Consider the following 14,924-nt stretch of genomic DNA (forward strand, 5'->3'; position numbering starts at 1 on the left):
ACTGGGGAAACAACAGAAAAATGCCCCAATAGAGTATAATTTAAAAACCAAGTGGTTGTCTGCTAATTATTATTGAGTAGATAATTCCAACTTCATTAATCATAATATTCTAAAATTCCAGCGCTACAACTTGAACCTAATGCAAATCTTTCAGGAGATGCATTTGGAAACGATGGCATTAAAAACCACATGGTTCTTACTGGCAATAAATTTGAGTAATGCATACCCGGGTTGTTCTGTCTTCTGTTTCTTCAGTTGACTCATTCCAAAATTCAAAATTCATCTTCTGCAACTTTTGGGCAATGAATTGTCCAATATCAGTTGTAGGGGCACTTCCATAAATAAATCCTGAACTGTCCTAGCATAGAAAAACAGAAAGGAAAAGTAGGAAAATATTATGAAAAATAAGGCAGTGATATAGCAAAATGCTGAATAATAACTGAATAATATTATTATTGAATAAAGTGTACCTTTATCAACAATGCCTAACAACATGAAATCTCTTTAGTTTAATTTTTATATGTTGTTGAACATTTAAGCAGAATATTCAGAATATATATTTTATGAGTATTGTTTTTAACGTGTTGCTGGATATTTATGTAGAGTATTTAAATAAATGCAATGGCACTATACTTGTGATGGTGAACCTATGACACGTGTGCCACAGGTGACATGCAGCGCCCTCTCTGTGGGCATGTGAGCTGTTGCCTCAGTTCAGCTCTGCTGCACATGCATGCACACCTCCTGCTGGCCAGCTGGTCTTTGGGTCTCTCCTGAGCATGCACGGGGGCAGGGCATGTGCAGGGGGCACACAAACATTGCATTTTGGGGGTTTAGGGGCATGTTTATGCCGCACTTTGGGCACTTGGTCCGGAAAAAGTTAGCCATCACTGCACTATAAGATCAAATAAGGCACATATCTGAAATCCACCTAATAGAAGGCACAAACACCCCATCAGAATAGATGGAGATGTTTGTTTACATCTTTAATGAAGTTCCAATTTAATCATAAATCTTTTCTTTTTCATCTGGCCCCGAAAAAAAACTGTCTTCTTAAATCCCAGTACTACTCCATTTTAGATTTCTATAGGAGGAAAAGCTGACATCCTATGGAAAGTCTTGAAGGAAGCATGGGGTGATAACTGGGAATGCTGGTGAGAATCTCGTGGCAATACGGGTGGCGAAATGTTTGCATTTTGCCGCTCTTATTGCATCCGCTGAATCACGCCCAGCTGCCTTGTTTAGGATAACCCGCTCCCTCCTGAAAGGGAGGGATGCGGATGAACCTTTACAAGGTAGAGCTGAGGAATTTGTTCAGTATTTAACGGATAAAGTCACTCGGATTCGGACAGACCTGGACTCCAATTGCACGGTACCAGCCAAGGTAATGGGGGAAGGTCTTGAGCGGAGTTTATGGACTGAGTTTCAACTTGTTGCGCCTGAGGAAGTGGACAAGGCCATGGGAGCGGTGAGTGCTTCCACTTGTATACTGGACCCGTGCCCCTCCTGGATGGTTTCGACCAGCAGGGAGGTGACACATGGCTGGATCCAAATGATAATTAATACCTCTCTCCAGGAGGGATCCTTCCCACTCCTCCTAAAGGATACGGTGGTGAGACCCCTCCTGAAGAAACCGTCTTTGGACCCAGCCATCTTGAGCAACTATCGTCCAGTCTCCAACCTTCCCTTTGTTGAGAAAGTGGTGGCCTCTCAACTCCGACGGTCCTTGGATGAAACCGATTATCTGGATCCCTTTCAGTCTGGTTACAGCACGGAAACTGCTTTGGTCGCACTGATCGATGAGCCAGGGATAGGGGTCAGTCCTCTATCCTGGTGTTCCTTGACCTCTCAGCGGCCTTCGATACCATCGACCATGGTATCCTTCTGCGACGGTTGCGGGAGGTGGGAGTGGGAGGCACCGTTCTTCGGTGGTTCTCCTCCTACCTCTCGGACAGGTCGCAGTCGGTGTTGGTGGGGGGGCAGAGGTCGACCCCTAGGCCCCTAAATTATGGGGTGCCGCAGGGCTCGGTCCTGTCCCCCCTCCTATTTAACATCTACATGAAGCCGCTGGGTGAGATCATACGGCGGCACGGGATTAACTACCATCAATACGCAGATGATACACAATTGTATCTGTCCGCCCCATGCCAACTCAGCGAAGCGGTAGAAGTGATGTGCCAGTGCCTGGAGGCTGTTAGGGTCTGGATGGGAACGAACAAGCTTGCGCTCAATCCCGACAAGACTGAATGGCTATTGATGTTCCCTCCCAAAGATTGGCAAACTATTCCATCTCTCAGGCTGGGGGGTGAAATTATACGCCCCTCAGAGAGGGTTCGCACTTTGGGAGTCCTCCTGGACCCACAGCTGACTTTAGATCACCATTTGTCAGCTGTGACCAGGGTGGTCTTTGCCCAGGTTCGCCTGGTGCACCAATTGCGACCCTACCTGGACCGGGAGGCACTTCAGATAGTCACTCACGCCCTCGTCACCTCAAGACTGGATTACTGTAATGCGCTCTACATGGGGCTGCCCTTGAAAAGTGTTTGAAGACTTCAGCTAGTCCAGAATGCAGCCGCACGAGCGATTGTGGGTGCACCCAGGTATACCCACATTACACCTACCCATTGGTCTCCGGACACGCTTCAAGGTGCTAGTCGTTACTTATAAAGCCCTGCATGGCATCGGACCTGGGTACCTGAGAGACCGCCTCCTGCCAATTACCTCCCAAAGACCGATTCGATCTCACAGGCTTGGACTTCTCCGGGTTCCATCGGCCAGCCAATGTTGGCTGGCAACCCCCCGGGGGAGAGCCTTCTCTGTTGCTGCGTCGGCCCTCTGGAATGAGCTCCCCATGGAGATCTGGACCCTTACTACCCTCCCGGCCTTCCGTAAAGCTACCAAGTCCTGGCTGTTCCGACAGGTTGGGGGCTGTTGAAATATCCAGCCCCGCCTCAATTGTGAATGTTGTGCATTTTTAAATTCTTTGTATTGTCTTATTTATTTCCCTTTCCCTGTTTATTGTGAGCTGCCCGGAGTCCTTCAGAAGTGGGCGGCATACAAAACTAATAAACAACAACAACAACAACAAACAAGATTGGACAACCATTTGTCTAAAATGGTATAGGGTTTTCTTCTTGAGCAGAGGGTTGGACTAGAAGACTTCCAACGTCCCTTTCCACTCTGTTTATTCTGTTATTCTGTCTGTTTCCTTCTGTTCCTCCCACACTTGCAGATGTGATCTTTTGCTCTGTTTCCTTAAGGGAACAACTCTCTACTGTGGAGAGATGGAGCAAACACATGTGTAAACCTTTTTGTTTAAATCTCATTAGACCCGATCCTCTTGAAAGCTAGAGAAGGCGAATATTCTGAACACAACTTTTCACTTTTAAGGTGAACAAAACTGGGAAACCTGTTGAGAACTTGTCCTTGGGCAAGGAGAGGATTGAGGAGGAGGAGCACTCAAGCACAGACCCAATATAAAAGCCCTGACTTCCTGACCAATTACAGAAGATCTGTAAAGCTGGGCAGCCATCTCTGAGCCCTTTCACTCATTTGCTTGTCTTTGCTTATCTTAAAGAGAAACCTCTTCAATCTCTCTGAATCCCTCCTGAAAGTCCCTCCTGAAAGACTAGACTTGAAACCAGCAGGATGACCTGGAATAGGTTCTTCCATGCAATGTAACCTTCAGTTATAGGCCCAAGGAGAATGCCTGTGGTATCTGGTCACCTTAGACTCATGATGGCGAACCTATGGCAAGCATGCTGGAAGTCGCAGGGAGAGCCATCTCTCCAGGCACGCCAGCCATAGCCCGTTGCTCTTCCAGTTTCTGGTGGGCATGCACACATTGGCCAGCTGGTCTTCATGTGCGCAGGAGTGCCGGAAACCGGAAGAGCAACTCTGGTGTGTATGGGCGCACCAGGAATGTTTTAGGCACACATATGCGCACTGACCAGCTGATCTTTGTGCGTGCATGAATGCCAGAAAGTGGAGGACCAGGTGACCACTGCACATACGCATGCCAGAAATCAGAATCTCAGCTTCTTGGTGCGAATATGTGCGCCGTGGAACTGCTCTTTCAGTTTCCGGCACTTCTGGTTTCTGGTGCTCCCCCCGCATGCATTCCCATTTTGGCACTTGGTGCCAAAAAGGATCTCCAACACTGCCTTAGACCTTAGAAGCATAACTGCTTAGGTGCCTGAAGAAGCCCTTAGGTTTCACAGCCTGGAAGAGCCAGCCAGCATCACTTGATGTGCTGTATCCAGAATCAGAGAAAGGAATAGTAGAGCAAAGCCCATCCTGAATCAAGGAATATGCCAATCTACCCTGGCTAAAAAGCATCAGTGTCTATTTTTTGCATATATATATATATATACACACACATATATATATACATACATACATACATACATACATACATACATACATACATACATATATATATATAGATACAGATACAGATACAGATACAGATACAGATACAGATACAGATACAGATACAGATACATATAGGATTTTCAGCCCTTTCTGATTTTTATTCCTCTTCCTCTGTTGTTCTTTCTTTCCCCATCTATTTATCAATTAGTTGTTCTAGTACCACTACTCATTTCTTTATACAAAATATACCCTTTCCAAGGCAAATAAAATAACTGCACAGAGGATACACTGGTTTAATCCTCTTCCCTACAAACTATAGTGTACACATTGTTCCATTATTCTTCTTCAAAGATTATTTGAATGCTATTTTATCAACAAATGCTTTTTTCACAATTCTGTGACATGTTTCCCTTTTACGTCTATTTCTCAATGTCATGCTTTCATTGTATTACCACCTTCGATACCCGAAGCTGTAAAAGAGGAAGTAAAGTAGATTGCTCATTTTTCTCCAACTATTCCCTGAATATGTGAGATCACCATTTTTGAGATCCAGATTTACTATAGGATCCATAGCTTTTAAATACTCTAATGTGCAAATATTTCATTTGCATATTCTTGCTGTGTTACACTCTTAAAACTCATTCAGTGCCCAGCTGTCGCCTTGATTTTGTTATCCTGTATTTGCACATAAGATGAGCCAAAATGTATTACAAATATATTGTCCAAAATGTACCTCAATGGAACAAGCCATAAGTGACCCTCTCTCAATGGCATGCTTCATGATTTTATATGTATCTTTAGGAGCATCCTTTATCTCATAGAATTCTGTCACTCCTCCTGTGAAATCCTCCATGGCCTCTGTGGTGTTGCCTCCTTTTAATGCTTCATAGGACCCGTGAAGCCTGAAAAGGAACACAGAGACAGTTAAATGGCTCCCATTGTTAGTCTCCATCCATTTGTATGTAGAGCAGCTTTATCTCCAGACGGCAAAAGATGACGCTACAAGAAGAACTAGCTTCCTTCATAGATGTTTTCACTTATAGCCTTAACCATAAATAGATTTAAAAGAGCCAAGGTGGCGCAGTGGTTAAATGCAGCACTGCAGGCTACTGCTAGATCAGCAGGTCAGCGGTTCAAATCTCACCGGCTCAGGGTTGACTCAGCCTTCCATCCTTCCGAGGTGGGTAAAATGAGGACCCAGATTGTTGGGGGCAATATGCTGACTCTCTGTAAACCGCTTAGAGAGGCCTGAAAGGCCTATGAAGCGGTATATAAGTCTACTGCTATTGCTATTGCTATTGCTATTGCTATTGCTATTTATTTGGATTTAATTAATGCGTTCTATGAAGCCACTCACTGCAGATTATAAGCCATAGTTTATTACTTATTGTCAGGCGCATGATGCAAAAACATAGTTCTCTGGGAAAGATGGAAGGAAAGAGGATGGATGGCCAGCAGCATAGTGGATGAACTTGCTTATAGTAGCAATGAGTACATCATTGGAAGGACCAGGTGAAGGACAGATCATCCAGGAGAAAATCTGTCTATGTGGTCATTAGGAATCAACTTTATAATGATGATTATGTGCCATCTACTTGATGGCATATAATCACCATTATCAATATCTGACTACAACAATTGTGTAGAAATCATGACTCAAAGTAATTGATCTGATGGAAACAGTATGCAATTTGGCCATGAAGGAAAGCACCCATTTTTTTTATTGTGCAAAGCTACATAGTATAAGAAAATGCAGTATTTGCATAAACAATGGGACCAATGAAGCCCAAGAAAAAATAGAATTAACTTTATATTAGGTACCATGTTATTTGTGAAAACTACTACTGTTTTATATCTATATGCTTTAATCTCAACAATAAACAGTATGTCATAGAAAAGAATTGAATGGAGAAAACCTCTTTACTTTGCATAAGCTTTTTCCAGTAATGCACTCCAGAATTCATTCTGCTGGGAGGATTTAGTGAAGACCAGATGTTTTCCATATGTTGGTAAACGATCATCGATAATAACTTCCACCCAACTTCCATAACGCCAGAACTGGAAGATTTGAGGAAAATAAATTAGAATTCACCATGGTAGACACTGTAAGAAATAGATGTCACTTATGATCAAAAGCTTGTTTATACACTATAAAAGGGACTAGATTACATTGTTTTGTGATTAATTCATAATAGGAAAATACATTGTCATCAGAAGGCATGCATGACTGATTTTCTCCTACCTGGAACTCATCAGACATACATTACACTACATCGTTCAAACTCTCTATCAGAAATTGAATTCTTGAACCTTTACATTTTAGATGACAATTTACATTGCTTTGACTTTACCAACTATCCAGATATGGATGCTTAGTGGTTGTGAGGAGGCATATACCCTATACCAGTGATGGCTAACCTTTTTTGTCCTCGCGTGCCGAAATTGCATGCGTGTGTGCAACACCGTGCACACATGTGTGCTCACAATGCAATGCATCCCGCCCCTACACTTGAGCGCATGCCCCCTGCTGCTCCCTCGTGCATGCCCGCAACCCACCGCACATGCCCTGACCCCTCATATCTTGGTTTGAGACTAGAGCAGTCCGCTCTGAAGCCTCCCACACGCATGCATGCACATCTCCCGCATGAGCAGCAGAGTCCCCAAAATCAGCTGGCTGGAAGGAGGCACGTGTGCATGCACAGTGGAGCTGAGCTGGGCAACGGCTTGCGTGCCTGGAGAGAGGGCACTGTGTGGCTCCTTTAAGGAAACTATCCCTTTTCCTTTAAACTACACAGAAGTTACCAATTATGTACATGGGGCACAGTGAGAACATGCATATACTGCATTATTTTGACATTAGCAAAATAGTGATTAATATAGGCTTTTCATTTCTGAGATTGTTTAGTAATTAGTAGATCATAGTTGAAATGCAGAAAGGAACATAATCCTTGGTCAATTTAATAATATATACCTGGAAGTGAAAAATCCCAGCATAATCTTTTGTGAAGGTCTGACCCTCTGGAATGACCCGAAACAACAATTTTTCATTCAGGGTCAGACAAGCAATGGCAGCCAGAAACCAACAATCCCCTGAAAGAAAATAAACAGGGTTGCACAAATTCACTGTTGGAATGAAAAAGAATGCAAGCAACTGAATAATTAGACTTTATACCACTAATCATATTTTTGTTTTTCAGACAAATGTTTACTACATATATTAATTAGACAGTGGTAACTGATAAATTAATTGGATAAACAAAATATTTTAAAACCTAAACAGCTGCAAAGAAAAGATTTCTTACCTAGTTCCCCTTGACAAATGTCAGACCTATTAGCTCCACCAAGGATAAAGCGTGGATTCTCACAGATTTCCTAGATAAAAGAAATAAACTGATAAGAAACACACACACACACACACACACACACTTCCACTTTGATCATTAAGGATTGCAAAAATAATAATAATTGTCTGCAATTCGTGCTAACTTTTTGATATTTTGTGATTAAAATAGTACCTCCAATAGGATTCAATTCATACACATTGAAAGGGTTAATAAGCAATAACTTTGAAGTTATCTAAACGATAACTCTAAAATGTAGCATTGAGTTGTATAATCAGTTCACAGCAGGACTGAAGCTACATGCAACATTTTCTTGACCGGAGGCTTCAGTTTCTGTATAAGAACATTAGACTTTTTACAAGTATATTGTTTCTCAACCTAAGACATATGGACTTCAACTTCCAGAATTCCTCAGCCAGTATAGCCCAGCCAATATAACCACACATCTTAAAGTTTCTAGGATTGAGAAACACTGCTGTAGAATACTCAGTTACTACACATTTGTCCATGCATCACATTAGAGGAATAAGTCTTCTGGGTAGATATTTCCTCATAACCTAGCTTATGCCAATGTTTCTCAACCTTGGCAATTTTAAGATGTGTGGATTTTAACTTCTAGAATTCCACAGCCAGCCATTCTGTGAGTTGAAGTCCACATATACAATACAATAGCAGAGTTGGAAGGGACCATGGAGGTCTTCTAGTCCAACCCCCTGCCTAGGCAGGAAACCCTATACTGTTTCAGACAAATGGCTATCCAACATCTTCTTAAAGACTTCCAGTGTTGGGGCATTCACAGCTTCTGGAGGCAAGTTGTTCCACTGATTAACTGTCAGGAAGTTTCTCCTCAGTTCTAAATTGCTTCTCTCCTTGATTAGTTTCCACCCATTGCTTCTTGTTCTACCCTCAGGTGCCTTGGAGAATAGTTTGACTCCCTCTTCTTTGTGGCAACCCCTGAGATATCGGAACACTGCTATCATGTCTCCCTCAGTCCTTTTTTCTATTAAACTAGACATACCCAGTTCCTGAAACCGTTCTTCATATGTTTTAATCTCCAGTCCCCTAATCATCTTTGTTGCTCTTCTCTGTACTCTTTCCAGAGTCTCCACTTCTTTTCTACACCATGGCGACCAAAACTGAATGCCGTATTCCAAGTGTGGCCTTACCAAGGCATTATAAAGTGGTATTAACACTTCACATGATCTTGATTTTATCCCTCTGTTTATGCAGTCTAGAACTGTGTTGGCTTTTTTGGCAGCTTAAAGTTGTCAAGTTTGAGAAACACTGGCCATGTCTATCTACTGGATTTTGCTTCATCCTGCCACCACGTTGCCAGCTGTACTCCTTCCTTGCATCTGACTGATGACACAGGACATGTACAAAAGGGGTGGACTTTGCTGCACAACAACATATTGCTAAAATTGAGGTAGCAAATACACTACCTCAGATTCTTATTTTCCAGATAGTCTTTTAAAATTATCTATGCTTTCTCACAGCATCATACTACACAGGGCTGCTTATGGTCCCCCAAAAGTTTGTATGTCACAAAAAAAGTTGCTACTAAAAGGTGATTTTTTTTAATGATGGAAGTGAGAAATTATGAAATATGTGTTAAGTAATCATATTCATGAAATTCAGCTGTTAATTATTATTTGTCTGACGTTGACTTCTTGTCCATGCCTACGTAATTGACTGTAACTTTGCAACACACAATTCCAAGATCTGTCAAAGATTTCATTCGGAGATATTGTATGCTGCTGCTTTTCCATTTGAAATAATATTATCTAGCTGACTTGCAAATATTAAGCATATGTTAATCTTTAGATCAGACAAGAAGCCTACTCACTGATGGTCTTTTCCACTCAAATTTGACTTGGAGCCTGTGACTGAAGAAAAGGGAGCTGTCATTAGCTGGAAAATCTGGATCCTCATAAAGAATCTTCTTTTCAAGGCACTTCTTATGAAGCTCATGAAAGGTTTTCTCCTTGACTTCGGTGATGGGATGGTTGCGGCTGAGGATGGCAGAATAAATCCCTCCTGTTCCAGCACCTGTTTCTGTGGTTGTGGTAGCATGCTGACAGGGAATTGGTTCAGAGCCAGTCTTTTGAACAACAGTGCTACTGATAGTGGACGGCATCTAGTTTAAATTGAAGCAAAACTATCAATTAAATTATAACAATTGAAAAAGAAACTAGGACCTGCAAGGAAGTGGAGAAAGAAGAAGAAGAAATGGCGTTGCACAATCTCTTCTGCAGACTGAATTTTTTCTCTTCCTTTTTTGCAAGACTTCAAACAATTGTAGGAAGATTGATGCCATCAAGTGGTATAGATTTTATCCTGAGGTTCTCACAACAATTACTCTGTCCTTTCATGTTAAAATCCTCATTTTAGCAGGAAGCAAATTTGTAGAGTAACTTCCATCCCCGGATTCATGTGTGTGAGGGTGGCTGTAGCATGCTATGTAAAGGTTGCAGTTCTGACAACTAAAAATAAACTCTTAGAAAGCATATTGGCATGGAGCAGGGGATGAGGAAAGTTCCTTTCTCAGGGTTGGATCTTTCAGTAAGATTGAGAGTGCAAGTGCAAGTACAAATGCCAGGGAGCCTTACACAACTTTTTAACCAGCATTTAGAAGTAAGTAACTCCATATGCAAAAATTACAGGGTGATGTAACATTATTCTGATAACAATTCATTTTACAGTGATGCATCCAACATAGAGATGTGCTAAAAGCAAGACAAACCTTTCCAAAAATGGAATATTCCTTCCTGATAATTTTTCATAAAGAAATGTTTAACAAGATAAAAATTATGCAAATTTTGAAAGAAAAAAGTAAGAGAGCAAAAGAATAAGTAAGTAAAAAGTGTAATGAAAGAAATAGCAATGTGAAGGAGAGGAGAGGAGAAGAGAGAGGGAAGGGAAGGTTATAAAGAAACAGTTTTCAATTTTATAATAGCAGTTGCAAGTACATTTATATTTTACATTCTCCCTATATACCCTCTCTATATAACATAGTTTCCTTATTTCCATAGTCTTATCATTTATAAACATCAAACCCATAAATTCATTTTTTTCCAGCAAAAAGTCCATAAGGCGTGTGAACACAATCTACTCCCACATCATCTAGAACTTTGTGTCCAAAATATTATAAAGCATTTTTGATTCAGAAAATTGACTTTCAAGAAACTATATGATTCCACAAAACAACTGAGTAGGATCTGGAAGAGAAATGGGACATTCTGGAACATACATATTATATATGTAATAAAAACAGGCCCAGGAAACAAAGAGGGCAAGGGCATCAATTTGCAAGTGTTTGTGTATTCTTGTACATTGTGTATTCTATTACATTATAGATTTGTGAAGAGGTTGCATTCTACTCGGAGACTTCTGGGAGAAGAAGGTTTCCTATCTGGAAAGTGTGTTGTGTGTTCAGCCTCTGAATCTGGGTTGGTATGATCAGTTTGTGTATGCAGCTTGTAATTTGGGGGAGAAAAAAAAGAGATGCATGAACAGTGTGTGTTATGCTGATAATGTGTACCTGCCTATTCTTTTTATTTTGATGCTTTGGGTGCTACTTTAAATTTTGGTTTTTAGGTGGAGGCGGTCTAGAAAGAGATGGGTTTGATGTGTGTCTTGATTTTTGTGTCGCCTAACTTTTTAAAGAACTGTAAGCATAAGAAAGGGACACGGTGGCTCAGTGGCTAAGACGCTGAGCTTGTTGATCAGAAAGGTCGGCAGTTTGGAGGTTCGAATCCCTAGCACCGCGTAACAGAGTGAGCTCCCGTCAACTTGTCCCAGCTTCTGCCAACCTAGCAGTTTGAAAGCATGTAAAAATGCAAGTAGAATAAATAGGAACCACCTTTGGTAGGAAGGGAACAGTGTTCTGTGCGCCTTCGACATTTAGTTATGCCAGCCACATGACCACAGAGACGTTTTTTGACAGTGCTGGCTCTTCGATTTTGAAATGGAGATGAACACCGCCTCCTAGAGTTGGGAATGACTAGCACATATGTGCGAGGGGAACCGTTACCTTTTTACCTTTTAAGCATAAGCCCAGACCATATTGCCTTTCTATATTTCCTCTTGTTTTTCCTATTTTTCTTTTCTATTATCACACACAATCAATTAAAAAGGAAAGAAGAAATGGCAGCACAATGTTTTTTGCTTACCGTAGTAACATTAAGAGTCTCCCTTCTGAAAATATACCGGTAGTTCCTCCTGCAAGTATATCGGTAGTTACCGATTGAACTGCTGAAAACAAAACAATAAACACATAACCCTCCCAAGTACCATGTTTAAGAATGATTATTTATCCCTCAAAAATTTATATATTGTACTCTATGCTTTATGGCTAAGATTGCAGTACCATGCTAGGCAGCTTAATTTGCGCTTAGGGGAACATTGACTTAATTGCATTTTAGCCTCTGTTAACTGTCATTCATCATTGGAACATATTTTCTTTTTAAATTTGGGTTTGCTTCCATACTGGCAAATTCTATTTCTTCCCACATTGTCAGTGTTTGTCCTATCTCTATTCCTTCAGGATTTCAGAGACAAAATCTATTCAGCAGAGGGAAGTTGGATCTGTCAATTCTGTTCGTATAATAGGCAGTGTGCAGAACTGCAAAGCCCTTGTATTTGTTCCCAAACCTGATCTATTGGTAGGTCTATGTCTGACTGATCAATGCTTTCCTACAGTTTTAAGATGCATTGAATGGACAGTATGTGGAAGTACAATATGGCAAGGATGTATCTCTGAGTCAAGCTGCCATTTATGGGTGTACAAAAGAAAGAAATAGGTGTAGTGATGCAAATTTCAGAATTCCAGAAGGCAAATATGCATACATTAACAGAGGATCTTTTATCAATTAGAGCTTGTAGAAAGTTTATTGGTTTCTTGATTTAGAAGTTTCAGTTTCATGTTAACTGATAAAATAGAGGCTTCTATTCTGGGTGGTGGGATATGACTGGTACGCCCCGGTACAGGTGTATTGGTGCATGCTGGGAGCACCAGGTACCATTCCGGTACGGTGCTCCAGAAGGCCCACCCGCCTGCCCACTCTCTTTACCGATTGAGCCGATTGGGGCTTTCGCGCATGCGCACAGAGCATATGGTAACTGTGCGACATTCCGCTGGCAGCTGGAGCTTCACGGGCGGTAAGTATGCATGTGCATACTGCGCGTGTGCTGCGCATGTTCACATGGTGGACGCTGGGCCCCATTGCAGCGTACCGATTGCAACGAGATCCAGAACCCACCACTGATCTAACCCCCCCACTTTAAAACAAAAACAAAAACCTGAGCATGACATGAAATGCATCATGATAGCATGACTTACATAATATGATATGGGGGTACAAGTACATAAGGAAAGGATATTGGAGTTTTGTGGCTTGCTGTGGATGCTTCTGGCCAGCCCAATAAGATGGTCCTCCTTTAGTTTCTTTCTCTGATTGTTAAGTGATTATGGGCTCCTTCCCGTCTTATCTCTCAAGCAGCATTTCTTCTCATCTCCCCTCAAAGCCACCCATGCATTCCACTATAGATATCACTCGAAGGACTCCAATCATGATTTCTTTTTCCATAAGTGTTCATATCTTCAAATCCTATAATTTCACCATTTCTTCCAAATGTTTTTCCTCAGTCCTAGCATCATCCCTATATGGCAAAATCATGAACCAGACTTCCATCTTTCCAATAACTGTTATGAACAAAATTTCTGTCTGCTTGGATCTTGGAATCCCATAAAATCCCATAAAATCATAACCTGCTCATTTTCCAAAACTGTCTCGATGGTGCCAGTAGTTTTTATTGCATGCAAATCCAAACCTCTGGCAGTTTCCAACGAATAATTCTGGCAATCTGTCATGACATTACTTGTAGTCAAGTTGATAAAATTTTGCTGCAATCACTAGTCAAATGGCCAATTGTTTCATTCTTTTCATTACAAAAGGGACATATGCTGTTGCTTGAGACATGTTTGTTTCACCTTCATGAAATGAGTTGGCAAAGCTTGTTCTTGAGCCTCTTAACCAATACTATGTGAGTTTTAAAAAAATCAGCTTTTCCTTCTCTGTATAGATTATGCACGAGGACATGGGATATTATGGGATTCCCACTTTTCTAAGCACATTCCACAGCTGGATACGGTAGAAACAATTGAGGGCTTTTCTACAACCAGTGAAGTACATAACTGATTTTTTTTCTGTACGCTTCTTAATTTTCCAGTATGCATCAGGAATAATGTCTCTTATTCTTCAGCCTTTTCTAAAGCCAAGTTGAACCTCTGGCATCTTCCTTTCCATGTAGCGCTGTAAATTGCTTTGAATGATGCTAAGCATTATTTTGAAATTAAGAATACTGTTCAACAGTTTGCATACATTGTCAACTTTCTTTTCTTTTTTTATTGGTATAGAGCCGAGGTGGTGCAGTGGTTAGAGTGCAGTACTGCAGGCCACTTCAGCTGACTGCTAGTCTGCAGTTCGGCGGTTCAAATCTCACTGGCTGAAGGTTGACTCAGCCTTCCATCCTTCCGAGGTGGGTAAAATGAGGACCCAGACTGTGGGGGCAATATGCTGACTCTGTAAACTGCTTAGAGAGGGCTGAAAGCACTATGAAGCGGTATATAAGTCTAACTGCTATTGCTATTGCTATTGCTATCTCTTTCAATCTGATGCCTAGCATGGATGGTTTTTTTTTTCTGGACAACTGAGATCACTTTCGCATCTTGGATAACCTTGCTGGGAATATATTCTCTTGGTGAACCCTCCCAGCATTCTTAACTCATTCCTTCTGGTAATATTTTTAAATGTAAACTGCCCAGAATTACTTTGCAGAGTGAGATGGGTGATCCCACCACATGGAGATAGCATACTAGGATTTGAGGGTATAGTTTGCTGTATTCAGTGTCTGTAATATCTCTATTTGATTGCAAATGTGTTCTCTTTCTTATTTTTTTTCTTTGTTTTTCATGAAAAACGAAAAGCAAATGTGTTCTCAACCAACATATTTACTTTCACATTCTACTTTCTCTTGGTAGCTACTAATTTAGTTATTACAAGACCTGCGGATGTGGTTCTCTTGCAGCAGGAAATATTAGAAGCAACTTAAGCTGATTGGTATGGGGAGACACAAGTGATTCACATTACTGCACAGTTAGAACAGCAGCAGTGATATATTTCTGCACTTGTGGAAGACTTTGGATAC

General features: G+C 41.2%; 1 protein-coding gene across 1 annotated transcript in view; it reads right to left on the reverse strand.

The window, feature by feature from the left end:
- The window catches only part of CAPN3 (calpain 3), a 32,995-nt gene extending 23,143 nt beyond the window's left edge, over positions 1 to 9,852 (reverse strand). The window contains exons 1-6 of the mRNA XM_032220293.1: positions 9,562 to 9,852; positions 7,677 to 7,746; positions 7,346 to 7,464; positions 6,299 to 6,432; positions 5,108 to 5,276; positions 227 to 358 (exon numbers count right to left, since the gene is read on the reverse strand). Coding sequence (XP_032076184.1) covers positions 227 to 358; positions 5,108 to 5,276; positions 6,299 to 6,432; positions 7,346 to 7,464; positions 7,677 to 7,746; positions 9,562 to 9,852 — 915 coding nt within the window. The remainder of the gene's footprint in view (positions 1 to 226; positions 359 to 5,107; positions 5,277 to 6,298; positions 6,433 to 7,345; positions 7,465 to 7,676; positions 7,747 to 9,561) is intronic.
- Between the last annotated feature and the right edge of the window lie 5,072 nt (positions 9,853 to 14,924).

The sequence above is a fragment of the Thamnophis elegans genome, chromosome 1 (genome assembly GCF_009769535.1).
Source record: "Thamnophis elegans isolate rThaEle1 chromosome 1, rThaEle1.pri, whole genome shotgun sequence".
Lineage (NCBI taxonomy): Eukaryota > Metazoa > Chordata > Lepidosauria > Squamata > Colubridae > Thamnophis > Thamnophis elegans.